This window comes from Hippocampus bargibanti, linkage group LG13 (genome assembly GCF_051943395.1).
Source record: "Hippocampus bargibanti isolate YZ-2025 linkage group LG13, ASM5194339v1, whole genome shotgun sequence".
Classification (NCBI taxonomy): Eukaryota; Metazoa; Chordata; class Actinopteri; order Syngnathiformes; family Syngnathidae; genus Hippocampus; species Hippocampus bargibanti.
This window is the reverse complement of record NC_142746.1, coordinates 17,526,264-17,553,899: the sequence shown is the minus strand read 5'-3', so window position 1 is coordinate 17,553,899 and position 27,636 is coordinate 17,526,264. Positions and strand designations below refer to the sequence as shown.

The following is a 27,636-nucleotide window of genomic DNA, read 5'->3' as shown; positions in this document are numbered from 1 at the left end:
TGACCAGACTATTCTGTCCGATTATTTCACAGAAGAGACAAATCTGTTAATCCTATATCAGAAGAATTAACAGGTCAGCCTGAGGTTCACTGACTCAACTATAGAAGACTTCTTGTGTGAAAAGCCACTGTTTAACACTTAGTAGCTTCACATAATCAGGCTGGAACAATGTACCACAGTGTAGTATGTCATGACTGCTCTGAGCTGACTGTTATTTTTCAAGAAAGAGTCCATTCAACTGCTTGCATGTAAGTAAATCTTATGCAAATACACATTTTCCCGCACACACGCTGGGTCATGCATCGTATTTTCAATGGGCACTTATTACCCGACTGGGATTGGTCCATCTATCTATCATCACTTTACAATGGAAACCTATGATGAGCATTAAAATAACAACCAGACATTTTTTTCCAATTCTAAAATGTTGCCTCGAGGGGAATTGGCAAGTTGTCGGAAAGTAGGATGATCCACAACTTTTGCTATGTATGACTAACACTTGGTATCTTAGGACTGTGTCAACAAGGTGTTTTATTGAATAGAACACACATGGCAACAAAACACACAGCAATTATGTTGTACGTACATAAGCCATGAAGTCTAATTGGATTAGATTCTCACACACACACACATGCACATACACACATTATTTATCAGACAAACACATACAAACAAAATATGTATAAAACAGGTCTTTATTCCTAATAAACAAGAATACATAGGAATCTGTAGCATGTTTCTCATGGTTAGTGTTTGAAACAAGCTGGCGTTAATGAAACATGAAAAGATACTAAATGAATAGGTGTCGTCTGCGAGAAACCTATCTACGCATCAGATTTATAGTCAACAACACACACAGAGGAAAAGTCCACATAGGAAGGGGGCATGACATGAAAAATCCAAAATGAAAACTGCGACACTCAAAGTACACATACATTGTATGTGCTAATATTTTTTTTTTTTGCTGGTCGGGAAACACACACTCACACACAAACAAAAAAAGCTAACTAAAACATTCACAGATTCAGCAGTCTGTTTAAATACCTTATTTCTACAGAGTGAATTTACATTTTCCTTAAAGTACAAAGTGCAAATACTACGGTTTTTGTTTTTGCCGAATGGTGAGGGCAGAATGTCCATGTGGAAGCGGGATCCTCACTTGTTTTAGCCTTGTTTCTTCAATGGGTGCTGAGGAGAGCAAGGAGGAGTCAAATTAGTTTGATGCATTTTTTTTTGGGTTGTGGCGGAGGGGCTGGGAAACGACTTGTTTTTTTGTGTAATTCTGACTAATCTGTCAACGGTGTTTCATAGTTTTTTAATGAAAGAAATACACACTAGTTCGTCTACAGGGGAAATGGAGTCAGTGGCGACTTATAATGTGGTGTACCTTATATTTGTAAAACTTGTATGTACTGTACTTATATATTATATTTGTAAAACATTTTTCATTTATTGGAGGTGCCTGAAAACATGGTATATAAAAAAATAACCAAGCGTTGCTGGGAAACTGAAAGAATGGTGAGTGTTAATAATACTAATACTACTACTACTTCTACTACTACTACTACTACTACTAATAATAATACATTTATTTCATTTATATATACAGTAAAGTCTCGTTATATCGATATTCAAGGGAGTCCAAAAAAATATCGATATGACCGGGACTATCGATATATCCGACCATGTTTGCATGTAATTTTCTCCGTGCGTGCATAGAAATAGTATCGATATAACATGGACTATCGATATATCCGATATCGATATAACGAGACTTTACTGTACATTCATTTATAAGCACCTTTCAAAACTCTCAATGCCACTTTACAGTCACAGGACACAAGTATTTTCTGTGAGTGAGCAGCGGCAACCACGCGCCAGTGTTCACTCAACCCGGTAATGACTCAAATAGAAAGCTAGCTAGCTAATAGACAGCTATCTAGATAACTAGCTAGCTTGATAGCTAATAGATAGCTAGCTAGATAGTTAATAGACAGCAAATAGATAACAGATAGCTAGCTAGGTAGCCACGGTGGTGTTGTTGATGGGCAGAAGGAATATTTGACTTACAAGTCGACTGGGAGATAAGCCTTCTCCTGTTTTGGCTCCTGAAACACACCAAGTGACAGGAACTTAAAATTGAATTTGTAAGGAGGAAATACGGAGGCTGGATTCACATCAAATCATTCTGTCGACACAAAGTGCAAATTGACCCTTCCTTAACCTCTGGTCCCCTTGGTTACCGTTGCTAAGGCCTATGAGGCTTATCATTCTGAATTACATGGTGGTATATTCGAAACTCACCTTCTTCCTTGGTCACCCCCAAGCAGCCCATCAGCTCCTGCAGGGACAGTGCTTTGTCATTGCTGATGTCGCAATATTCCACAAACTTCTTGACACACTTCTTGGGCTTGGATTTTTTACGCAAGAAGCGTTTGAATGGCTTGATCTCCTTCTTTCCAATGTCGCCGCTGGAGTTTTTATCCAGTTGACCAAAATACCAGTGGACCACCCTCTCCTCGAGTGTGTGGTTGGGGTCAGGCTCCACTACCCTAGAAGATAAAATCAGCAGACTGGCATCGAGCATCCAACCTCTGCATGTATCAAAATCAGTTCCTTGATGTCTTGGAACATTTAATACAATTTGTCAAATAAAGTCTGCAGGAACAATATCTCAAACAACAAAGTCGTCAAAACAAAAAATGTCCAAAGTAGCAAACAAAACCATGAGTAAAACATGATGAAACAAACCTGACAGGGTGAAACTAAAAATGACCCGATACTAAACGGTCATGCCGGGAGTCCTTTTAACTGCCATTGATGAAAACGACCAACACCCGTCCGTGCAGCTGCAGGCGGGGCCCTACAGTGCCACCCGTTGGTCGTAAACCAAAATGTGACACAATTCTTCTACAGTTGATGAGATCACAAAATTATATTGTGAAGGATAAAGTCATGAAAAAATATCATACTTTCCGGCTGATGCTGGATCTGTGACGGCGTGAACCATGTCTGTCGATAACGCATCAAGAACACTTGTCAGAAATTCAGTTTTCTTTGCACCGGGACAGCCTGGAAAATAGTGCATACACAATCAGGTGCGTGAATCTCAAGAAACATAGAAAGTGATCCTCCTCTTCAGCAAACATTGAAACGCGGAATGTTGCCGTCATAGGTGGCCTAATAAATGTTTGGGGTGGGACGTCATGTAATAGGCAACGTGGCTTTAGCGCCTTAGACAGCAGTGAGGCGGGGGGAGGGGGAAACCACAAACACATCTGTCACAGTTGTCTTTAAGACCATCTCATAAAGTGTCAGACTCTCATTTGGAGGAGGTAGAGGTTACCTGTCAATCACTCAAGAGCCCCCTGAGTGGTTTTGACAGCTGTACACTGAATATGTCCCTAAAAAGTGAATGTACATGTAAATGTCAGAAAACCAAACACAGTCTGAAGTGAGCCAAGTACTGATGAACATAATGATAGAATCATGTCAAACACCAAATGAAAGAAACTCATAGACCTCCCTGTGTGGATTTTGCATGTTCTCCCTGGGCCCACGTGGGTTTTCTCCGGGTCCTCCGGTTTCCTCCCACATTCCCAAAACATGCATGGCAGGCTGATTGAAGACTCCAAATTGTCCCTAAGTGTGAGAGTGAATGGTTGTTTGCCTATGTGTGCGAGGGTGCCGATAAAGCGCTGGTCAGACCTCTGGTGATGTTTTTTTTTCCACTTCCACGAAGGGGGTAGCATTTGTCTTTTGTCCACATTAGTGCTTTGTTACTGCGCTGTTGTTAAAGCGCTATATAAATCAATATGTAATGTATTGTATTGTATTTTGTACAGCCGCCCCATTTCAAACTTGGATAACTCCTGACTCATAACTTTTTTTGGACTCAATTAACTCTTTTTCTCTAATGAAAGAAGAGAGTCTACGTTTGTAACGCTGTATTTAATGTTTATGTAGTCCTTAAACTCAATATTCTGTGGATCCTGAAATTTGAGTGAAAATGACAAAAACCCTGGCACTGGAGTACACATTTTTTTTCACATCGTCTGGTAGTGAATGAGTTAATTTAAAAGCACTTTTCATCGCACTCAAAGACGCTTTATAAGAGCTTAAAATGCAAAATAAAATGTACGCCTGAAGACCAGCACACATAATTGACATTTAAAAAAAGCCTACATTTTTTTTCTTCCGACTCTCTTATTTCTCACAGTTTGATTTCATTCTGCCGTTCCAATTCTACTCTTTTCACAACTCAGCCCTGCGGGGCCAATTTCTCCCGCGTTGGAGATAATAGCATGCTTTGGCCCTCGATAACAGGTGGCAACTCAGCACCACGCCTCCGCTCCACCTCTCTTAAATAGTGTGGCTGTTTGGTCCTATAAGTTGGGTAATACACATGCCCAAACTCTTATTCTTTACACGCCGAGCATATTTGCATTTAAAGTCATTCGACCTCATGGCTCGAACCCCGTAAATTTTCTGATCTATTAGCCCCGAAAATGGTGCCAAGCGTTGAGACGCTTACACAATGACACTCTTAGGAGACAAAGTGTTTTATTTATGCCATTAATGTATAAAGCAGGTTAGATTTGTGGCTAGGGGAGGAAAATAATTTTACTTTGTATTTTAGCAGAAATAAAGTGGAGATTAGCATTTAAAACTCTGCCTCGATTGGCAGCAGATGTCTGGCTACCATTACCTAAGGAGATGTCTTTCACATGAGATCTTAGTTTGTTTTTATGATTGTATCTTAATGCCCGTGTTTGACAGCTCAAGTCAAGAAAGGCATCCAATCATGAGATTATTTCCTGCGTCTGTTCCAATGCCTCCATTTATCAGGCTGCTGCAAAAAAAGGTTGGCCAATAGGTGCATGCGTGTACCCGTGCGTTGCTTTCAATGAAAAGCAATGTTATTTTATGGAACCACATGGGGCACAGCCCTGTCAACACTCACATCAGCAGCTCCCAGCGCTTGCCCAAAACGTGTGGAGAGAAACAAAGTCAAATACACTACTTTTCACTCCAACTCCGTTTTCACATCTCGCCCCATAAACCTTTCAACACCAGCGCTTCGACAGCGACTGGACTGAAGGCAACATTCGTAATTATGCTTGGTTTATACACTAACCAGGTTTAGTACCGCTGACGCAATATCTTATAAAGAAAATAAGATGCGGGTAATTTCTGGACGGTATTTAGTTATTTTTACGCTGTCCAGGTGTCGTTCAAAATGGCAGTTTGGTGCACATTTTCTGTCGAGTGCGTTCATAAATGTTTTGCTTCATCTGATACAACAAATATACTTGAATTATATGTCCTGTTTCGCAACGCTTCACAAACTCTGTGGCTCATCTGGCAAACATCAACAAAGATGAGTAATATTTGCTGACGTATGCAGTTTTCATCAATGACAAGCCGTAACACTCTTTGGCACCACAAAACTCATGTGTGAGCAGAGCCAGAGTTGCACTGCGCCTAAAATGCAGCACCTGTGACCAGTGTGCATGTCAGGTCTGGAGCACGGCTGCATAAACACTTGGACCGGAGAAGAACAGTAGAAGCTCTGTGCATTCGCTTGTGGATTATTAACATGTTTACCAATCTACCCGAAAAAAAAAAGAATCTTCCACAGTGCCAAGCGCCTGAAACTATGATTTTGTTGTATGCACCTGAAAACTATAATTGCTGTACTTTGTATGCAATTTATATGGTCTCTTGAAGGATGAAATGAAATACAGCAAAATGCTTTTCAATTTATAGAAAGCATAATGGAATATGGCTAAACATAAATCATGATTGGAAGTGTTTGAGCGAGAATGTTTATGCACACATCCATCAGAAAGAATAAATAATTGTACATCGATGTTCATGTGCTCTCTGCTGCACCTTATAAAAGAATTTTTCTGTCGTGAGGCTTTCAAATATATGTATCTGAACATGGAGGATGAAAAATATAGTACCACGTGACATGGTGACATCTATGCAAGCTAGAAAGATCAACCATATGGAGAAATGCACAAATACTGTATTTTCCGGTTTATAAGGCTCACCCAAAAAAAAGCCTTGATTTCCTTTAAAAGATGACCCTACGTATCATACGCTGGTGCACCTCATATATGAAGTAATATTGAGCTACAACAGGTCTCGCAAATACTGTCAGCAGCCATTGACTCCAAGTTCCCCTTTTAGAAGAAGTCGTGCGTAACCCAGCCTCTACTGTAGCGCCTTATATTTGGAAAACTTTTATATATTTATATATCATATTTGGAAAACTTTTTTCATTCAATTAAGGTGCGCCTTATATATGGAAAAGGTTTGAAAATACACAATTTATTGGGGGTGCACTTTATACCCCGGTGTGCCTTATACACCGGAAAATATGGTGTATATATATGAAAAAAGACCACTTGACCTTAAAACAAGACGTGTATATTTCAGGAACCTCATCAGGCTTTCTCAGATGACATATATAGACACAATCACAACATTATAAACAATAACAATCACACTCATGTTCACACCTATAGTTTGGTCATTTGTGGTGGTTTAAACAACGTGTGAAGTGCGTCTAAATATTAGAAGGAACACTTGTGAAGGATTATCCATTGTGTACAATTTGGTCAAATTTAGGAAGTAAACTGGCCTGACAATTTCTTCAAACCTCACACTCTTTAATGCCGTTATCTATGCTATTGCCAAGATGTATATCGCTCCCTATTCCTGACATCCCATGATTCATTACCCACAGCTCTCTCGCCTGCTGCTTCCCCTCATCTCCTATCTACCCTCATCCCGGTATCCTCCATCACCACACGTCGGTGTCAATGAATCCCCACCAATCCGTCTCTGTCTCCTGGCCAACTGACCGTGGTAGGGCAGTATCTGGCAATCCTCAAGTCTTTATCAAGACCTTCCTTGACCAACACTGCTAATGATATCAGCAAACACACACACTTCCATTGTTATCACAACCTTGGGAGGCTGTCAGTAGTTGGAGGCCAATGACTGAAGAACCTCCCCATGTGGTCTGAGCAGAGCAGAAAAACAAAAAATGAGTCCATCCCCCTGCAAGGGCATACCTTGAAGATGTCTGCTTCTGTAATGGTCCTTTGGTTTAGTTGGATGAGCCCTTGCATTGCCATCGCACTTTGGCTGCTCATACCTAGGGCAAAAGAAACAAGTTTATAGCACATCACTCAATGTGGACGGGACTATATAAGCAGTTAGAAACTGTGAAATTTGCAATAAATATATTAGATTATAATAGTGGAAAAATGGAGAACCTGTCACCCATCCAAGATGGTGGGGTTGAGGGTTGTGGCGTCTGGTGTGAGGAGAGTCAGGGTGACAAGGGGAAATTTAGAAAGAGAGAGGCTGACAGAGAGCGTGGGACACAAGTAAGATTTCACAGCTTCCCTTCGAAGAGGCAAAGCTCCTCTCAGACTGCTCTACAAGTGGGCCAAAAGTTGGCCTGGGACAAGTCAAGAAAAGTGTCACAATCCATAATTCCATGTGTGCTAATGTACTCCCTGGCCCTTTGCCTGGATACTTGTTAATCTGATAACAAGCAATATGTACCCGTGCCAGTCTGGATGATGTCTTTCTCATCGCCGGCGGAGATGAGAAATCACGCAAGCCCAAAGGCAAGACATGTTTTCCCAGTCTTTGTTTGTTGATGTCTCGGTTAGTTAGCAGCATTATGTCAACAACACCCCTCCTTCCCTCCATCTGGTGCAAAGGTAGTAACAAATCAGTCTGTTCTTAAGGCAGTCTGTCTATCTTACCTGGTAGAGGTACCAGGTATGGGCCGTCCAGTGTCCACCAGGACACACCAACAGTATCCAGTTGATGGATGGCACTGGACTGGCTTGTACAATCCACCATGGCCACAATCCGGAACAAACACAGCATCATTTTTGTGCTGCTTTGCTTCCTCTTGAGCAGACTGTTGCTCCTGGTCACACGATGAGGCTGGAGAGTGAGATCACGGAGGCATTACTTTCACACGAACACACTTCCATGTAATTGCAGGTTGACTTGGATGCAAAGGGTTGTTCAAAGCATGAATTTAGTCTCATGCCAAACCACATCTGGTTGACACGGTTTTAAACATAATGTAACAAAGTCAAACATAGAGTAGATAGCTCTCAGTGCCAGTATTGGTGGAGAGAAGCTGTCAGAGTTGAGAAAGGGCGGCGGATGAATGCTCAGAGACAGGGTGTGCAGACTCCTATATCAGCTCCCCTGTGGCACTGTTTACGGACATTAATGGGCTAATGACACACAAGCACGGCACCCCATGCCACAAGTTAAGTAAATATTTAAAAAGTCAGCCGTCCTCATGGATGGATATGACAGCGAGGGAAACAGACAAGACTAATACTCGGCCTTCGCCTTCACACATCTTGACACGTTATTGCAGTGCACTGTAAAGCCGAAGGGGTCGTTATTGACATGTTCACAATTCCCAGAGATAATGGATTTTTTTGCTGTGTTTTATGCTTTCCAAAAGAAATATCGGATGGTCTCAACCATGATAAAAGATGGGCTTCTTGCATGGCCCCTGCGGGATCTCATCTGTTGTGAAGATATTCAAGAGACATTTAGCGTTAAACTCAGGGATGAAAGCTGATACTATGTTGCCAAGCGAGTTTTTTGGTTGATTGCTTCAAAGATCGGAATCAACTGCAGGATTATAGATATCCCTTTTCATTGTTTATTTTATTAAGAAATCTTCGCACACACAAAGGAGGCTGGATGAAACGCCTCCCTGCGGACTCTCTTCGCTCCAGTACCTCCATATGGGCTCTCTTTGTTGGGCTGTTTTTCCTTCTTTCTCTATTCAATACCCCAAAGAGTCCACGTTAATCAAAACCATCATTCCAGCATTTGTCATGCTTTTTTATTGGTTTTAAATTATGATAATGGGAATTCATACACAAATGCACTCATGCACGCTTGGCTTTTCAGCCTAGATGAGTGTTTTGCGCACAAATCCCCAAAGACCGAAAGGGTAACCGATCTGTGTGTTGAGATCAATGTGCAGCATGAGTCAAAGAGCGGTACGGATCAAGCCAAAAAGAATCGGAGATCCTGTGTTTGTGCCATGTGCTGATAATTACGAATAGCTTGTAACAAAAAGAACCACAGTCCACCAGATCCCAAAAGCATCATGTCCTCGCAATACCAGGATGTGCTTGCTTCCCCCCCCCCTCCCCTCACTCCCCAATCCTCATATGTATTGAGAAGCAGCCGCAAACCATGATTGCACTCTAAAGTCTGGAGGAAAACACAAAGCCTGCTTTCAGTTGAGGTCTACAAACGCCCAATCATCATGGAAAAAAATTCAAACTCACATGGTGCTCTAGTTCTATTGTTTTGCCGGCTGCGGACCTGCTCCGTCCACAGAGTGGGGTACTGGGAAATGATGTCTGAAAGAAATCCATGGCAGCTTTATTAGCATCAATTGAAAACACAGTCATATATCTTTGGAGCCAAATGCTTCCAAAACTCACACACGGTAAAAATCACATCATGGTTGTCAAATTGAAATTGCAAAAAGTCAACTGTATTTGACAGATATGGCTGGGAAATGGGAAAATTCGGAGTAGGTAAACGATGGACTGTGGCTGTGAGTGTCGTTAAGCTAGACGATTGCGTCTTTAGAATATGATACTTTCTTCAGACTATGAGTTGAAATAACTAAAATAACTTGGGGCCTGCAGCGATTGAAATAGTACTTTCACTGCTACTGTTTTTTTCCTGAGGGGGGTGGAAGTTTCCACATGCAGCAATAAAAATAATTTTATTAAATCATGTTGACAATGATCAATTTACACTTGCTATATCATGACATCGATTGCCACCTTCCATTGATTAATCTATTTTCAACATTTGTTTACTCTCAAGTAACATAAAATACATATTTCAGCTACCATTCACCCACCAAGTGTGATGGTGGACGAAGAACAAGGGATGGATGAATGACTGGGTAGAGACTCACCTTCTTCATCCGCAGGGGGTTGTGGATCCACCACCAATCCAGTCTCATCTGCATTCAGAATGGAGAATATTTGCAAAGAAACTACCATTACAAGCGTAAACTAGAAAATAAAAGTGATACATGACTTTGTGGGATGGAGGCAGATATGGAGTTGTATAGAGGGGAAAGTTTCAGTCCGGGACGAATAAGAGATAGCGGTCATATACACCCATGGAGATCATTGTTTTTAAAAACAGAACAAATCATCGCTGTCGAGGGAAAAAATATTTATTTATTTAGCTAGTGAGTTAGCTAGTTATTTATAGCGATATTTGTTTATTTAAATTTATACAGAATTATTTATTTATTTACCTTAATGGGATGTCCGAAATGCAGACACCCTACTGATGTAAAAAAATGTAGTTGGGTAGCTAGTTAGCTACTTAGCGAGTTAGCTCATTCGCGAGTTAACTAGTTATTTACATAGATATTTGTTTATTTACGTATGGACACATTTATTCATTTCGTTTATTTATTTATTCGTTTCTTTCTTTCTTTCTTTCTTTCTTTCTTTCTTTCTTTCTTTCTTTCTTTCTTTCTTTCTTTCTTTCTTTCTTTCTTTCTTTTTTTCTTTCTTTATTTACCTCAATGGAATGTCCAAAATGCAGACAACCAATTGATGTAAACAGTGTAGTTATTTAGGTACAACACTTATCTAGTTAACTAGTTAGCTCGTTATTTATATAGATATTTGTTTATTTAAATATGTACACGTTTATTTAATTATTTATCTCAACAGAATGTCCTAAATGCATATACCCAATTGATGTAAACAGTGTACACTGTAGTTAGTTAGCTAGTTATCGAGTTATCAAGTTAGAGTTAGCTAGACCGCTAGTTAGTGAGCTAGCCAGTTAGATAGTTATTTAAATAGATATGTGTTTACTTATGTACATATTTATTTATTTATTATTTACCTCAATGGGATGTCCGAATTGCAGACTCCCAAAAAATATGTACAAAAATGGACATGTATCTTTTTCACTGGGCTACTACAAAATGTACCGTAAATACTATAATGTGCCCAATTGTCCTTGCTGCGCTTCTCATTCCAAGCATAAATAAAAGACACAAGTGCTGAAGAAGTGCCTAGTCAGAGAAAGAAACAACAAACTGTGGGAAAATTCAGCTCAGTGTTTGTTTGGTGTGTGTTTGTTGGATTTGTGGTAAGATGAGGATGGCGACGGAGGTTTGGAGTCTCTTGGGGTGAAGAAAAGGGCATATAGGTGTGGTTAACCTCATTGTAGGTCACTTATTCTCCGAAAGTAAAGCTATTTGTGCGCGAGTCCCGACAACTCAAATGGATTGCTCCACAAACAAGGATTAAGGCATTGTTCTATTCAACAATATCTTCTTCATTCTTACCAGCCATTTATTTTTCGGATTGGTGGCTAAAACTGCATCGTTGTGAAATGTAGCCCAGAGTAAGGAAATGAAATGCCATCTGAACAAAAAATGTATTTATGATTTGGATTTATGATGAACCACTAATAACCTATCTTCACCATGCAGTCTTTTACATGACTGCAACACCTCTTTTTACATCTGCCAGGAAACCCCTGAGCAATTTGTGGTTTTACAGCATTAGATTTACTGCTGTTTGCCAGTCATAAGCGGCATATGTTTCCAGTATGTGAATGAATTTGTCAAGTGAAGCACCAGAGAAGAGTTTATGGTGAAGTGTTTTGTGTTTTAATGATGCTTCAATGCCTTGATAATTAAAGTACTTCATGGAATGCTTTGGTATTGATGGGCTTTTGCGGGATGGAAATATTGCTGCTATTCCTGCTGGTTTCATTGAGGGCACACCACAAATGTACAGTCTATCCTGTTTTTTCTTGTGACACACAGTTTCTCAACCACTCCCTCCCTTTTCCCTATCATCACTTCCTCCTGGAAATGTTGCAGTGCCGCTTGATGTAAATTTAATTTCTGGTGAAGAGAAGAACACCACATCCAAGAGTCAATCACACCCCTTTTTAGAATTATACAAATACTTTGTTCCACTGACATCCCTTATTGTGAAAAATTAAGTGTTAAATGAATGAATGAAACTATCAATTAGGGCTGTTGAGATGTCTGTTAGATCAACATCATGGTAAAATATGATTTAAAAAATCATCAACCTTATCTGAAAACATCTTTTTCTCGCAACGTTTGTCTCAGTTGACAGACTTATTGTAAATCAGCCTTCAGGCCATTTCAGGTTGATAAAGTAGCGGCAAGCCTTAACAGGCGACCTAAGCTGCACGACACAGAAACGGCCAAACAGACACAGGCATGTACATGTTTTGAAAGGTGCGCACTTGCACATTGATACACGAGTACGTATATAGACTGTACTGTAATTGTTGGTCTATTTAACAGAGCCGGGTGAAAGTCACATACACGCAAGTCACACGTCAGTCTCAAGTCGCACCCTACAGGTCTCAAGCAAGAACCAAGTCACTTGATTATTTTAACCATGTCTGGCTTGGCAGTGTCTTCAAATGACTTCTCACCTTTTCCTGGCTCTCTTGTGGTCGCTCGCTCTTGTTTTGACCCTAAAAAGCAAAACATTTAATTAAATGAAATACCTCAAATCACTTGTCAACAGGCACAATAACTAAAAGGTAATGCTACATACAGTACAGTACAGTACAGTACAGTGCTGTATTGCCTTGAAATTACATGCAAAGGACAGAGTTGTCTCAAATTTCACCAGAAATAAATATAATAGAGTTAAGAGAAGTGCGGGTTAATTTAAATCTACATTTCAAATCTGCAATGATGCATTACTTGTTATTTTGTTTCTTTTTGACTTCAATATGGCGCCGTAAGAGTGGCTGCCTTTATAGCAGCTCCTGTATTTTGCTTTTGCTGCTGTGAAATGTAACATTTTCCACTGTGAGACCAATAAAAACCCATCTACTCTAATCTGATTTGATCTAATCTAATCTAATTTATTAATCTAATCTAATCTAATCTAAGGCATTGTACCCACCTTGACATCGAGGCTTTTTATTGGCCACAGCAGAGCCACTAATCGGTCGGCCATTGGGAGTTACACACCAACAGTATCCGGTGTAGCTGTGACATTGTACCTGTAAAAATATTACATTTTTACAATGAGATTATATCGGATTTAATGGAAGATGGTGAAATATGAATAAAAGTGACACACCAATCAGTGCTCACATCTTAAAATAGTAACATTGATTTTTGTTACCTCACTATATGTGCCATCGGGGTTGCATACTGGTACAAAGACCTGTGGGAAAAGTTTCTTGGCCTGCTGCTCTGTGTACTTCTTCTCAGCGACGCATCTGGATGTATCTGAGGAAAACCACAAATCACTACAATCACCACACATCACAGAGAGCCATGATACGATCCACAACTCGATTACTTTCTCATGCTGCGCAGCTACAGGCCGAGGATTTTCAAAAAGTCAAGATACTGATTTGCATCTTCTTCTTCTTTTTTCCTTTCGGCTTTTCCCTTCAGGCGTCGCCACAACGAATCAATGTCCTCCATCTATCCTGGTTTTGTGCATCCTCTTCTCTCACACCAGCTACCTTCATGTCCTCTTTGACCACATCCATAAACCTCCTCTTCGGGCTTCCTCTCGGTCTCCTGCCTGGCAGTTCAAGACTCAGCATCCTTCTCCCGATATAGTCACTCTCTCTCCTCTTGTCCAAACCATCTCAGTCTGACTTTCTCTCCAAAGCCTTTAATATGAGTTGTCCCTCTAATGTACTGATTCCTGATCCTATCCAACCTGGTCACTCCCAAAGAAAACCTCAACATCTTCAGCTCTGCTCCCTCCAGCTCTGCTTCCTGTTTTAGATACTGATTTGGATGATGAAATTAAAAAAGGTGGAGTAATATTTCAAGACATTTCGGAAACAGCATATCGCATGGTTGTGTGGCTGGGTATGGAACCAATACATCTTCTCGTTTTATAAGGAGCACGCCAGGCAAGTCGGCGTGGTGCCTGATGGTAAAGTCATTACGGAAGGAGACGCCTTATGCTGCTTCGACGGAGCATTCCAGTCAATGGAGAAAAGGGCTGACAATGCAAAAAAAAAGCAAAGCTAAAACTTCCTCAGTCAGTCTCTTGCCATCTCATCATGTACCCAGTTCAAGGGGTTGTAAATAGAAATACGCATTTGCGAGTGTTTATCGTATTTTTCGGTATATAAGGCACACCGGAATATAAGGTGTAACCCCATTGAATGGTGTATTTTCAAACTTTTTCAATATATAAGGCGCACCCAAGTACAAGGCGCACCTGGAATTAATGAAAACAGTTTTCCAAATATAATATTGCTTTTGGAGCCTCAGCCCAATCATATATGTACATAATTACATAGAGAAAGCAAAGAATCCTTACAATGCCAGTTTTGTTAATAATAGCTGCAAAATTTAACCTAGTGTCTTGCAATGCTATTGCCATAAAAGTAATTACACAGAAAAAGAAATAAAGATATGGTCAAATTTTCAACTGCTTAAAAATATGACTAATTTTGAATATATTGTATTTTCAGTGGTTTTCTGATTACTTGATTTTTTGGTTTTCTGATTGTTTGTAAAGCCTGATTGATGGGATATTTTAACCTTGCAGTCTACACTGCCAAGGGGTTCGTAAACCGAGGTATCACTGTATATCAATTTGTGGTGTATTATGTAATAGGAGGTTTGGTTTCAGTGCCATCACGGCCCACCAAGCGAAGCCCAAAATGCAAAGTGGCCTGCGTCAAATATGATTTTGACACCCCTGCTGGAGAGAAAGCTGTCGTTGTGCAGTGCATTCTGGGAATTGTAGGATCAACGGTACCATTTGTATATTGGACAGCCACTTTTGTTAAAAATTTTGACTGAGGATTAACCTGAGGTGGGCTACACCCTTGACTAGTCACGATGTGGACGAACACCAAACTGGAAAATCCAGAGCCCAGATTCAGATATGCAAACCACTCAACCTCCGTGCTTCCCCAGTTCTGATAACCGTCTAAACAAGTAAATAATAAAACATATGAAATCTAATTTATAATAATGCAAATAATGAATTTAAATGGTGAAAAAAACAGCTCTGATTTCAACTCATCTTCATGGTCAATTGCACCATCTGTTTAAACTCTCAGTGTCGCCTCAATGGTAACTTGGTGTGACACACAGTGCCCGTCTGTTTGGCAGGTTCGCAGCCCTTCAAAACAATGACTCACGCAACGCCTGAAAAATGTACCCATTTGGTCACACGGCTCCAAAGTTATTGGCTTGGCTTACGCAGCCATTATGGATCATCCAATTGACGCACAAAGTGGAGTGTGCTCGTTTTTCTTGGTCTTGCGTGTCTGCCGCTGGTGAAGGGAAAGGTGACGGAAGCAAGCTGGAAACAAGCTTCTCCAAAGAGGCTTAATTCAAAAGGGCTAAGTGGAAAAAAATGACAGGACCCATGATTCATTCCAGTTCAGTTATAGAAAAAAATCTCACTATCTTTATACTTTTTGGACCAGATGAGCCTTCTGTCTCATTTTGGCTTCAAATGTGAATGCAGCTCCTGCTCCGTTCACCCCTGACATCCAGAAGCAGAGGGGGGTCCAAACTCTAAGACTCTCAAAGTTTTTGACACATACAATACGACTTTCATGGACTTTCGTCCCTTTCAGCTTCCTAGCTGGAATCCTCTATTCTATGTGCCGGCACGGCCCTCTACATCCAGATGTCAGCTAAGAGATGTTGCCATAGAGACCCAAAAAGGCCAAACAATTTGGGGAAAATGCTACTGGATCAAACAAGATCTTTTTATTAATCTCAACAACCACGTTCTTTTGCACCGTCTCTCATATATGGTAATGCGTCAAAAGGCGGAGCAACTTTGGGGAGCTTCAGTTCCTCCTTAAGAGCAGTGAGGGTTTCTGTGGGAACGCTCCTACCCGACTGCTTTTGTTCTGGCTCGCCAGTTCTACATTATGTACTCTAGTGGTGGGCCGTCAGGGACTGCAAGGCCTTTTCTGCTGGCCTAAAAATATCGGAATCACAGACTAATTTGAATTTAATTTTGTCCATGAATTTTTATTAAACAATTCCAAATTGTCTTTCAGATTCATTTCATTGCATTGCAATTCCCTGTTGTGCTTCTTCCAGATGTGTTGTTTCATATTTAAGCATTTAGCCAATCACATTTCAGCCATCATTTGTTACCAGGGTCAGAACTCTACCTGGACACCTTCTCAATTAGTTCTCCAGGCTCTGGAGCATAATAATCAATGTCAATGAAACAGTTGCTTTAACCAATCAGAGTCTGACTTGGCAACCTAAGGCCTGCTGGAAGGCAACGTCAGAGTTTTTGCAAATTATGATTGGCTAATCACATCATTGGCTAGTCACTAGCCGATCATAGTATCACTAGCCACTAGGTCATACGCGCATACAGGCCAGAGCTAGCACACTGTATCGGTCGTGAGCTGCATAAGCAAATACAGTAAAGTCCCGTTATATCGATATTCTCGGAAGTCTGAAAAAATATCGATATAATCGGACTATTGATATATCCGATCCTGCAGCATGTAAATTTTCTCCTTGCGTTCATAGAAATAGTATCGTAATAAGCAGTACTATCGATATAACCCATATCGATATAACAAGACTTTACTGTATATTGTCGTGTTGATTTAATAGCGGCTTTGTCAACCCACAATGGCCGAAGAAGGAGAAGAAATTGATATTTGATTGATGAAATTGATATACTGTTAAAGTCATTTTCAAGACGGACTTTTCAAGAATACATGGACATCATTAAGTTTGGACAACTCCGAAGTTAGCAAAAATAGCAAACCATATTGCAATTTTATGCGGTTATCACATTCATAGTAAAAATTCGAACAGTTTCATGACAGCATTTCTTAAGTTTCTTCAAGTCACAAGTTATTTCTTGGCCAACTGCATCCTCTATTGGACATGGAGTGAATCACACCACACTCGCAGCTGTGCAGTGATTCAGATATAAGACTACTGAAGGCCTAGGTATGACATGCACGCCCCGCCACTGATGTACTCGTACACCCCCATGCTGCAACGACAATTATAGATTCAGCTCATAAAATGTCTCAGGGACAACGAACAGGTCGAGCGCACCCGTCAATTGATCAAACAAACGATTATAAGAAGTGTGTCCAACATAGCAGCCAAAGTGAGCCTCTCAATCAGGCAGCAAAGCCTTCCACACACTCTCACCACGTCAACTCCACTTGTCCTCCCAGCACTCACAGGAATCAATTATACTGAAATGAATTTGACCCACAAGTTTCTACTGTGACCCCATGGGCGCATTTGAGAGCATCAGGTGGCGATGAAGCGTGACTCGTGACCTGACCTTTGCATGGCCCTCGGATGACCTCCAGCTGGGGGTCGCGGCACTTGGCTCGTAGGAACTCGCAGCGAGATGTGAAGGTCCTACCGTCTGAGGCGCACAAAGGTTTGCGAGGAGCTCTGCTACATTCCATGTCGCACTCTTTATCCTGATCCACCCGCAGGAACTGTCGCAAGGAGAAAATAAGAGATAAGCGAATGAAACTGTTGCAAGATGTTTTATTTCTGGGATTCTACATCAAAGAATGTCAAAACTATTCAATGAAACTCTGAAAGGACTTCAGACGTGGGAGGTTTTTACAAGCACATTAAAACTGGATTTGTGGTTAACGTGATATATTTGAGAAATTATATCATACAGTGATACTTTGGCTTATGAACTTAATTGGTTCCCAGACAGAGTGTGTAAGGCGAAAAGTGTGTATTCCAAAAATTAGTTTCCGATAGGAAACTATTAAAATGAGAATAATCCATTCCCAGGTCCCCATAAAATGAAATTTTCTGCTTTCTAATTTTCTAAGCATTAAAACTGCACAAAATATAGCTTATTTTGGGGGGTCATTTCCACACAGCTAGGAATCGGATTTTAAAAATGATTTTACTTAAGAAAAAGACACAGACAAGACATCTGATTCAATGTCAACTCCTGGACAAAAAATGAAACTCAAGGACTATGCCAACATCTGCACCTGGAGTCACTCCCGAGGATGTTTTACTGAGTTATGAAAAGAGAAACATGACAACACAGACTCTTGGCTGAACGCATCGGATCACCTGTGTCAATGCCACCATTGTATCAACCACAGTGGTATGAAAAGCCCCCCTGGCCAAGCCGCACAATAGGGCAGCGGTGGTGATGGGGGTCTGGGGGGGTGGGGGTGGCAACTAAGTGTGACTGCTACACTCTTAGATGGCAGCCAGTTTGTTTTGGTCCTATATTCCCCGCCCCCAGTCTTCAGTTAAAGCCATGTGATTGGTCAAGAAAGCAGCAGTGAGGAGAGTTGGTTTAAACGTTAAAGAGACAGGCAGACGACAGAGAGAGATTGACAAAATGTATAGAAAACAGTGACATTTGGACTCGTTTCAACTTTGATAGTTCAAGGGCAGAGTGTAGACTCCAAGGTTAAAATTCCCATCAATCAGGCTCCACAAATAACCTGCACTAGCCATCAGTTCAATTTGAAATGAAAAGACAAGCAAGGGAACCCGCTATTAATTGTTTCTAGTGTGTCTGCTTGGATCTGTTGCTGTTGCAATATCACAACTTCCAAGATGTACAACCCAGAGCTCCCTGAGATACTTCATGCAAAAAATTATCCATTCCATCAAGCCATCAACGACCATCACAAAGGTAAATAAAACGACTTTATTATATAGTACCGTTTATTTCTTTAGTTATAATACCATAGATCATTTATTATACATAAAATAAGGTATATTTTGTGTAATTTTAAGGCTGAGAAAATTAGAAAATAGAAAATTATGTTTTATGGGGACCTGGGAACGGATTATTCTCATTTTAATGGTTTCCTATGGGAAATTGATTTTTGGGATACACACTTTTCGCCTTACACACTGTCTGGGAACCAATTAAGTTCGTAATCCAAGGTATCACTTTACTTGATTATTGATAGAAATATGTTGTAACTAGTTAAAAGTATTATTAATGTTTACATGTGAACTTTTGTTAATAAAATTGTGCAATGAAATATTACACATGCATATGTTTTATTCTCAGTAAGTAAGGAAAATTTAGCCGTTAGAAAGGTCACAGTGTCTCGCAGGTTGACAGGTATGAGGTTTCGGGCATATTCCTTGATGTTTCATCAGAAAACTGTTTGCCTTCGATCTGCTTTTATGAAGTAAGCATTTGCACACAAAGTACAGTAAAGTCTCGTTATATCGATATTCAAGGGAGTCCGAAAAAATATCGATATAACCGGGACTATCGATATATCCGACCCTGTTTGCATGTAATTTTCTCCGTGCGTGCATAGAAATAGTATCGATATAACCGGGACTATCGATATATCCGATATCGATATAACGAGACTTTACTGTACTTTTCTATTTTGTTAAGTTTCAAATGGAAGCACTGGGATGTGTTTACAAACTCTTTCGGTCATACTTTGTACTATATAGCAGAGGTCCCCAACCCCCGGACCGCGGACCGATACCGGTCCGTTGGTCATTTGGTACCGGGCCGCACAGAAAGAATAAATAATTTACATAATTTACGTTTTGTTTATTATCTGAGACCGAACTATGTTTTATTTTGAAAAATGAAAAATTACCAGATTACTTCCGTCTGTGACTTACTCTTGACGCATGTCAAAACGCTTGTGTCGGTCACGTGATACATACTGCTAAAACTATCCCACCGTAAGCTAGCGAAATGAGGACAATGGGGACCACTGCTATATAGAGCAGTCCTTGTGTCTTAAATTTATCGAAAAGTTGCAAAAGAGCATGGCACGCCAAAACGCTAGAACAAAAGACACGCACGAGCCTGAAGAGGGTGGGATGAAGAGCAATAAGGCAAATTGGTTGCGTCTGATGTCTTCAAAATCAAGTGAGAGATGGTGTTTGGTGGCAGCCTCCTGTGTTCAGACGAGCAAGGCTCTCGGGCTGCACTGCACCTGGAAGGGGGTTGGCAGTGAGGGAGGGGGCAGTGTCGCCTTGGGCTGAGGGGGGGTGGCGAGGGATGCAGGTGGGTGTAAAGCCCATCCTGTCAACCTGGGTCATAAATCCTCCCAGAACGGAGAGGCCCGTGGACACACATCGGAAGAGGAGTTGTTATTGAAGTGATCGAATTAACTCATTCACTGCCATTCATGAATGTATTCAAGAATTAATTGAATTGAAAATATACTGTAGAGCGCTATTCCCGAATTTCTTCGGGTTTTGCTTTTTTTCATGCTTGGGGTCCGATAAAGCGCTGGCATGGTCTCTGGCAATGTTTTTTTTTCTATTCCACAAGGGGGCAGCATTTCCCCTTTTTCCATGTTAGTGCTTTGTTCCAGCTTCAGCTGGCGTTAAAGAATTGCATTGTTTTTTGGACAGCCACCCTCATTTCAACCTCATATAACTCCAGACCCATATAATTTAGGAATTAACTCTTTTTTTTCGGATGAAAAAAGAGGATCTAATGTTTTTAATTGAAAAATATGACTGTAGAGTGACATTCCCCAATTACTTCGGGTTTTGTTTTTTCTTGCTTGGGTGCGGATAAAGCGCTGGTCAGACCTCTGGAAATGTCTTTTCTTTACCACAAGTGGGGAACATTTCCCCCTTTTCCATGTTAGTGCTTTGGTCCAGCTTCAGCTGTTGTTAAAGTGCCATATAAACCAATATGCATGCATTGCATAATATTTTGTACAGCCACCCTCATTTCAAGCTCATATTACTCCAGACCGATATAATTTAGGAATTAACTCTTTTCTGATGAAAGAAGAGAGTTTAAGGTTTTTTTTACACTTCATTGAATGTTTATGTAGTCCTAAAACTCAATAGGTCCTGGAATTCAAGTGACAATGACAAAAACCCTGGCACTGGAGTGGACACATTTTGTACATGTCTGGCAGTGAATGAGTTAAAATGTTCCAAAATAAACTTTTTTTTTCACCCCCTGAGAAATATGCTTGTGTTCCTTTTTTTAAGCAAAAAAAAATCAACAAAATTAACAGGAATGATGCAGAACAGACGAGGCGTTTGCTTCACGAGAACACACGACTCGGGCACTCATCTGTCATCACGGATACAAACAGCTTTTCTTCCTCATTCACAATAACTGAAAAAAGTCTCTCCTGTACTTTATCAGGAGAAAAGAAGAGTGGCTTTAGATTACTGCAGCTGTTCCAGACCTCTATGTACACCTGCACATTCTAGTGCGATGATTCCCAGCCACTGTGCCTTGGCCCTGTCTGCTGTGAGAGATAATCAGGTATGATGCAGGAAATGATCCAATTTCAATTAAATATATCAGATTTTTTTTCAATGAACTGTATTTTAGCATTTTGTGACTTTTTTGATGGTGGAAGGAACATGAGTCAGCGGTGAAATCCACCTACAGTGATACCTTGGCTTACGAACTTAATTGGTTCCCAGACAGAGTGTGTAAGGCAAAAAGTGTGTCTTCCAAAAATTAATTCCCCATAGGATACCATTAAAATGAGAATAATCCATTCCCAGGTCCCCATAAAACATAATTTTCTACTTTCTAATTTTCTAACCCTTAAAACTACACAAAATCTACCTTATTTTATGTATAATTAATGTGCTATGGTATTATAATTAAAGAAATAAACTGTACTGTATAATAAAGTCGTTTTATTTACCTTTGTGATTGTCGTTGATGGCTTGATGGAATGGAGTCGGGAATGGTTTCATCAGCATTAAACACTTGATGAGGAACGTAGCCTTCTTCTTTCACCATCTTGAGGAATGATCCCTTGTAGGTGCTTTCTCTGCGATCATTTACCTTGTACCTCATCGTGTTCTGTTTAGCTGGGTTGATAGCTTTTTGCATCAAGTGTACAGATGGCTTGTGCGGGTTATTTGTGGAGCCTCATTGTGGCAGCTCCGTGTGTATCCCGATAAATAGTTCTTATGCCAAGGTAAAATTTTCATGAATGTAACGTTCGTAAGCCAAGGGGTTCGTAAACCGAGGTATCACTGTACTTTTGTCTCAGAGGCCATTTTGCCACTTTCTGCGGACTGTTGTCACCGTTGCTCAGGACTCTGGTAACAACCAATCGTGGCTTTCAAGCTGAGCCACGATTGCACGTTACATTTGCTCGCGGCTAGTTATTAGCAACTAAACTGCTAATGTTTACCTGAGTAGGCTGTGCAAATTCTCCTCGCATTTTCACATTCTCCACTTCAACACTTGGGTGTTACTTGTTGAAATTATTAAACAGTTTTGTTGTGTTACCATGCTTCATGACTCCATTGACTCCATGTCAGTCTGGAGTTATCGCCATGTGAAGAAAAATCAGGAGTTAAAATAGCCTCATCTTTGTGGGTTCACACCATGTCATGGTTGCCCATCAGCTGCACATTTAGCATCCCGTACGGCCATTGTTACCATTACTTTCTGCTGACTGCTTCTTATTTGATTCATTGACCCATTCTGTTTACTTCAACTTGAAAACCAAAGTACAAACTGGGCTCTGATTGGCTGCAGTCGCATTCATTTCCGCCGCGTCTGATGAATTAAATATGTTCGCAGCCATGCTACAAGCATTTCCACATCTCATGCTGGACACCCCTTTTGCCTGTTCAACACCATGATTGTCATTATCTCTCCATGCCAGCCAACAGCCTGACAGCCCAAACAGATTCATTCATCAAAGTAGTATCGTCCTCTAGGGCCCCTGAGCAACACATAGCAAAGCGCCAAGTGTCTTTGAGTTTATGATAAAGCGCCCCAAAACAGCAATGAGAACCTAGTGAGGCAAATAATCTATATACCACCCAGAATCACCCTCACTGTTTAAAACACAGAGACGAATACACTTCATAGATATTTCATCCCGTGTGAACTTTTATTAAAGTGCCTCTTCACATGCAGATTTTTGTGCATTTGCCCATTGATGATGGATGAGTGAGGCAGAGCTATGAGGTTTCTCATTCCATCACCTCATGTATCAACACGAGAGTATGAAAGATTACTCTTGTGATTATTCTGATGATTCAAAATTAAATTCTTATTAGATTGGATTGCATTGGATTAACCTTTATTAGTCTCGCAGTGGAGATGTCACGATCTGGTTGGCGACCAACGGGTGGCGCTGTCGGCCCCGCCGGCACCTGCACAGGGGTTGGTCGTTCCAATCCGTGGCAGACTGTCACGTTCTAGTTGGTGACCAACGGATAGCGCTGACGGCCCCGCCCTCAGTTGCACAGGTGTTGGTCGTCCTCATCAGTGGCAGTTAAAAGGACTCCCGGCACGACCATTCGGGGTCGGGTCATTGCATTGTACTGCAGTGTATTGTATTGCACTGTATGTGTTTGTTACACCCTGTCAGGTTTGTTTCATCTTGGCAGATTTTTACTTATGATTTTCTTTGATTCTTTGTACTTTTCTGTTCAGATGACTTTGATGTTTTACAATTTACAGTTTACAATTTGTCAAATACATCCTGCTGCTCCCTCCTGCCTGCTTTTTTGGGATCCACAACCACCATCACCACCACGCAAACCGCGACAGAAGATTTCACAGCAGCAAAGTGATGAAAGTAAGAGGAATGGAAAAGAAGAAGTAGAAAAACAAATACAGGAGCTGCTGTAAAGGCAACCACTCCCGCGGCGCCATCTTGAAGTAAAAAAAAAAAACGAAATAAATATTGTGCCAACACAAAAGACACAGACAGACATTCAATCATAGGGACTTTCTGCACCCTCTTTGTCGCATGGAGCAGTTTTCGATGAAAGAGGATCAAAGCATCCTTTCCATCAGTGGATCAGAGACATCATGGTGGAATGTGCACGTTTGCTACAAGCTAAATGTTGAAAGCAAACACGAAGCTTTAGCATCCATTAACGAAAAGAGTTTGTCTCACATATCCTGTCCCGGCGTAAATTCGATTCAATTCCGAGCCGCGACAGTTCCACATACACATCCATGCTCTACTTTCATTCATAGCTTTAAAGGCGATGCAATGTCTCGCTTGACTCCCATCCACATAAATTACTTCTCTACGTTTGCACATATTTGATAATTTCACATCTGCAGTCTTACAAGTTGCCTTTTCTATCTACCACAATAGACCCGACAGATGGCAGAATATCAAATGAGTTAAAAAAGGGCAAGAATGGCGGGGTGTCCGAGACCAACCAGCATAAAAATCGAATCCAATTATCTCTCCCGAGCTCTGCAGCTTTGTGGCTCGTGAATGGCATATGGAGGAGGCGAGACTCCAGCAGTGAGCATATTGTAGGCTCATAAGGGTCTTTCGGAATCGGGGGCCCTTTCCTTCCCAAAACCCCGAGAGGCCCCTCACACCACTGCTTCACAGGGTCAATGGGGTCTCCAGCTGAGAGTCGAGGTAAACGTGTTAAATGGCCATGTCGGGAGTTTCCTGCGTGGTCTGTCGGATACTACGGGAATCATTAGTTCCAGTAGTGGAGAAAGAAGAAAGTGACAGCCATTAAAAAGACCACTAACTCAATCATAGAAAAAAAAAAGGCCTATAATTGCTGTGAAAGATTCTCGAAAGACAGAGTGATGGTGAAGAAAGGCGTTATCACGTGATGGCAAGGGGAAAAAATGTCTCTTGGGGCAGGTCTACGATTTAATGAAATCATGGGCACCAATAGAGCCCATATGTTTGAAACCTCTTCAAGGTTTGAAGAGAGAACATCTGCGTTAATATGCCGACATCTCCTCACACGCTATTTCATGCCAACAACCATGGAAAATGTTGTTCTCATGAAAATCTCTGTCAAATATCCCATAGGTCTACCCTCTTGTTTGACCTCAAATATGCACTAAGTACTGCATGGAAGCTTTTTTTTCAGGAAACCAACCAGCTTCTCATATGTCATTCAAACAATATACCATTTATCACTGGCAGAGAACAAATCCAGTTTGCCATGTGCTATTGTAATAAAAAGCAAATGAAGAACCTCAATGCGGAAGTGTGACACAGGCCTCCTGCTCTGAAAATATGTTTTATTCACATAGCAGAGCCTGGTACACGTGATAAATGATGCTTTGTGAACAAAATCAATACAATTGAGAAAAGCATCTCCTCATGTAACACTTCCTCCCACATTCCACAGCTACACTATGTCATCATTTCAGAGCATTTCCGACCCTTCGCCTACAGGTTAACAAGTCGTCGTCATTTGTTTCCAATTAGATATTAAGGCATTTTTCGGCCCGGAACATAAATAATGATGACTGGGGAGGCAGCTGTCGCATCAGCGTGTAAATCAGGAAAGCCCCTCTTTTCACATTGCTCCTCTAGGTGCACTTGAAAATGACCATTATATTTATTTAATTATAATTTCATCAGACTGTAATACAAAAATAGAGCAATTTTAGGAAAATTGACAAGAGCATTGCTGTGATATTATTAGAAAAAATATCATGTGCTTTGTTGAAGCAAACGTCTGCAAACAAAGAGCTATTTTCCAAAATGACAGGGACATAAAATCATTCACTCATTCACTGCCAGAAGTGTAAAAATGGGTCCACTCCTGTGCCAGGGTTTTTGTCATTGTCACTCAAATTCCAGGACCCACAGAATATTTAGTTTTAGGACTACATAAACATTCAACGCAGTGTAAGAAACCTTTCTTCTCTACTTTCATCAGAAAAAAATAGTTAATTCCTAAATTATATGGAGTTATATGAGCTTGAAATGAGGGCGGCTGTCCAAAATACAATGCAATACATACATATGGGTTTATATAGCGCTTTAACAACAGCTGAAGCTGGTACAAAGCACTAACATGGACAAAAGGCAAATGCTGCCCCCAAGTGGTAAAGAAAAAACATTGCCAAAGGCTATGGCCAGCGCTTTATTGACACCCAAGCATTAAAAAACAAAACCCGAACAAATTCTGGAATGGCGCTCTACGTCATATTTTCAATTCCCGAAAAAAAATCGTGAATGGCAGTGAATGAGTTAAAAAGATAAGAAAAGAGATATAAAATACAACAATCTCAAAGGGATCAAATTCTTTACAATAATACCAATGATGTTTTGGATAAAAAGTACGGCTAACCGAATGAGTGGGAATGGTCATCAATAAACAAAACACCATTTGGACAATGTAATGCAGGTAAATGCATCAAATATGCTAATTTTATCTTGGCATTGTTCTAATTTCATGTTAGCATCGTGATTGTATTATAGCTAGCTAACTAGCTAGCTATTTGAGTCAGGAAACATATTAGCTAGCTATTTATTAGTTAGCTATCTAGCATTCTATCTTTTTGAGTTATTCCGGGTTAGGTGAACGCTAGCGCGTGTGGCTGCCGCTGCTCACCCACAGAAAAACTTATCCTGTGACTGTAAACTGACCTTGAAAGTTTTGAAAGTGCTTAGAAATGAAATGGATTATTATAAACAAATGACAATGCTTCCCATTATAAACTAAAGTCAAAGCCTAAAAAGTTTCGAATATATGCCATAAATTTTTGAAAAACACATGCCGAGTTAACATGCGGAAGCTTTCACATTGGATTTTTCAGTCCATTAATGACAATATAGTTCTGCTACCCGCAAAATACAACAGTGATATTCTGCATTTGTTTCTCTATTTACTGAATCTGAAAATGTAATAATCGCAGTCCTTCAGTTGGGTTAAGTTCTGCATTTCCGATTTCTACAATAAATATAGATAATTGTCACTTCCTTCTAATGATATGTGAATCAACCATGAATTGATTGGACAAGAACATGCATCATCACGTATCACAGATGTGTACATTTGAAGCAGGCGGCTGTCTTTACCGTCAGAGCAGAGAACTTTTGAGCGTGTGCCGCACTCAGCAGACAGAGGAAAACCACCAGCGGACTGACGCGCATCCTGGCGCAATTTGGCAACGCCGTTCAAATTACGCACTGACCAAAAGCACACCTGTGCAACAGCAAAGTAAAAATTCAATGGGATAAAAAAACTAATTACAAAAAAATGAAAGTTAAAAAACGTAGTCAAACGTGTGTTGAAAAAGACTATTTATTCTACAAGCAACAAAAAGCTACTAGTTGTTTATCACCAAAACGTCTTGGTTTCTTCTGCATCCCCGTTTGAAAGAGCAACTCCTCTAATTTTACTCCGTGTGGTTACGCTCCGTATCCCTAACCCCTTTTTCTCCCTCAGGGCGTCTTCCACTTCTCCTCCTATCCGTTTTTCCTCCGTTCACCCCCCTCCCTCCACACTTCGCAGACAAACGCAGCACCTCCAGTTGGGAAGGGGAGGGTGTGTGACACCAAATCTGGAGGAAAAACGTCAGATAATCCTGCACCTCTCGCGTTTCTTTTATAAATCCTTAATCAGTAGGTTAAAACTTGAAGGAAATAATGCTTTGCAGTACTTGTTGTAAAGCACTTGTTGGATGCATTTTGTGATATACTGTACTTCCAAAGAACACACTGAAATTCCAAAACACAACAGTGGTGCATTCAACTTTCACGCAAAATACAGTACTGCGCTTCAAAATTAAAACACTAGTCGTTGTTCTTTAAGTGCTGATCATAACTCCAAAACTAAACAAG

The 27,636-nt window shown here is 40.6% G+C and overlaps 1 protein-coding gene across 1 annotated transcript; it reads right to left on the bottom strand.

Moving 5' to 3' along the window:
* Window positions 1-677: 677 nt before the first annotated feature.
* On the bottom strand, window positions 678-27,251 carry smoc2 (SPARC related modular calcium binding 2). Its single transcript, XM_089012520.1, has 13 exons — window positions 26,872-27,251; window positions 17,409-17,571; window positions 13,260-13,366; window positions 13,035-13,134; window positions 12,553-12,594; window positions 10,013-10,060; window positions 9,366-9,440; window positions 7,794-7,980; window positions 7,089-7,171; window positions 2,973-3,072; window positions 2,305-2,552; window positions 2,071-2,108; window positions 678-1,188 (listed from the first exon to the last, which is right to left on the bottom strand). The coding sequence occupies exons 1-13, from the start codon at window positions 26,944-26,946 to the stop codon at window positions 1,165-1,167; spliced, it is 1,290 nt and encodes a 429-aa protein (XP_088868646.1). The 5' UTR covers window positions 26,947-27,251; the 3' UTR covers window positions 678-1,164.
* Window positions 27,252-27,636: the final 385 nt, after the last annotated feature.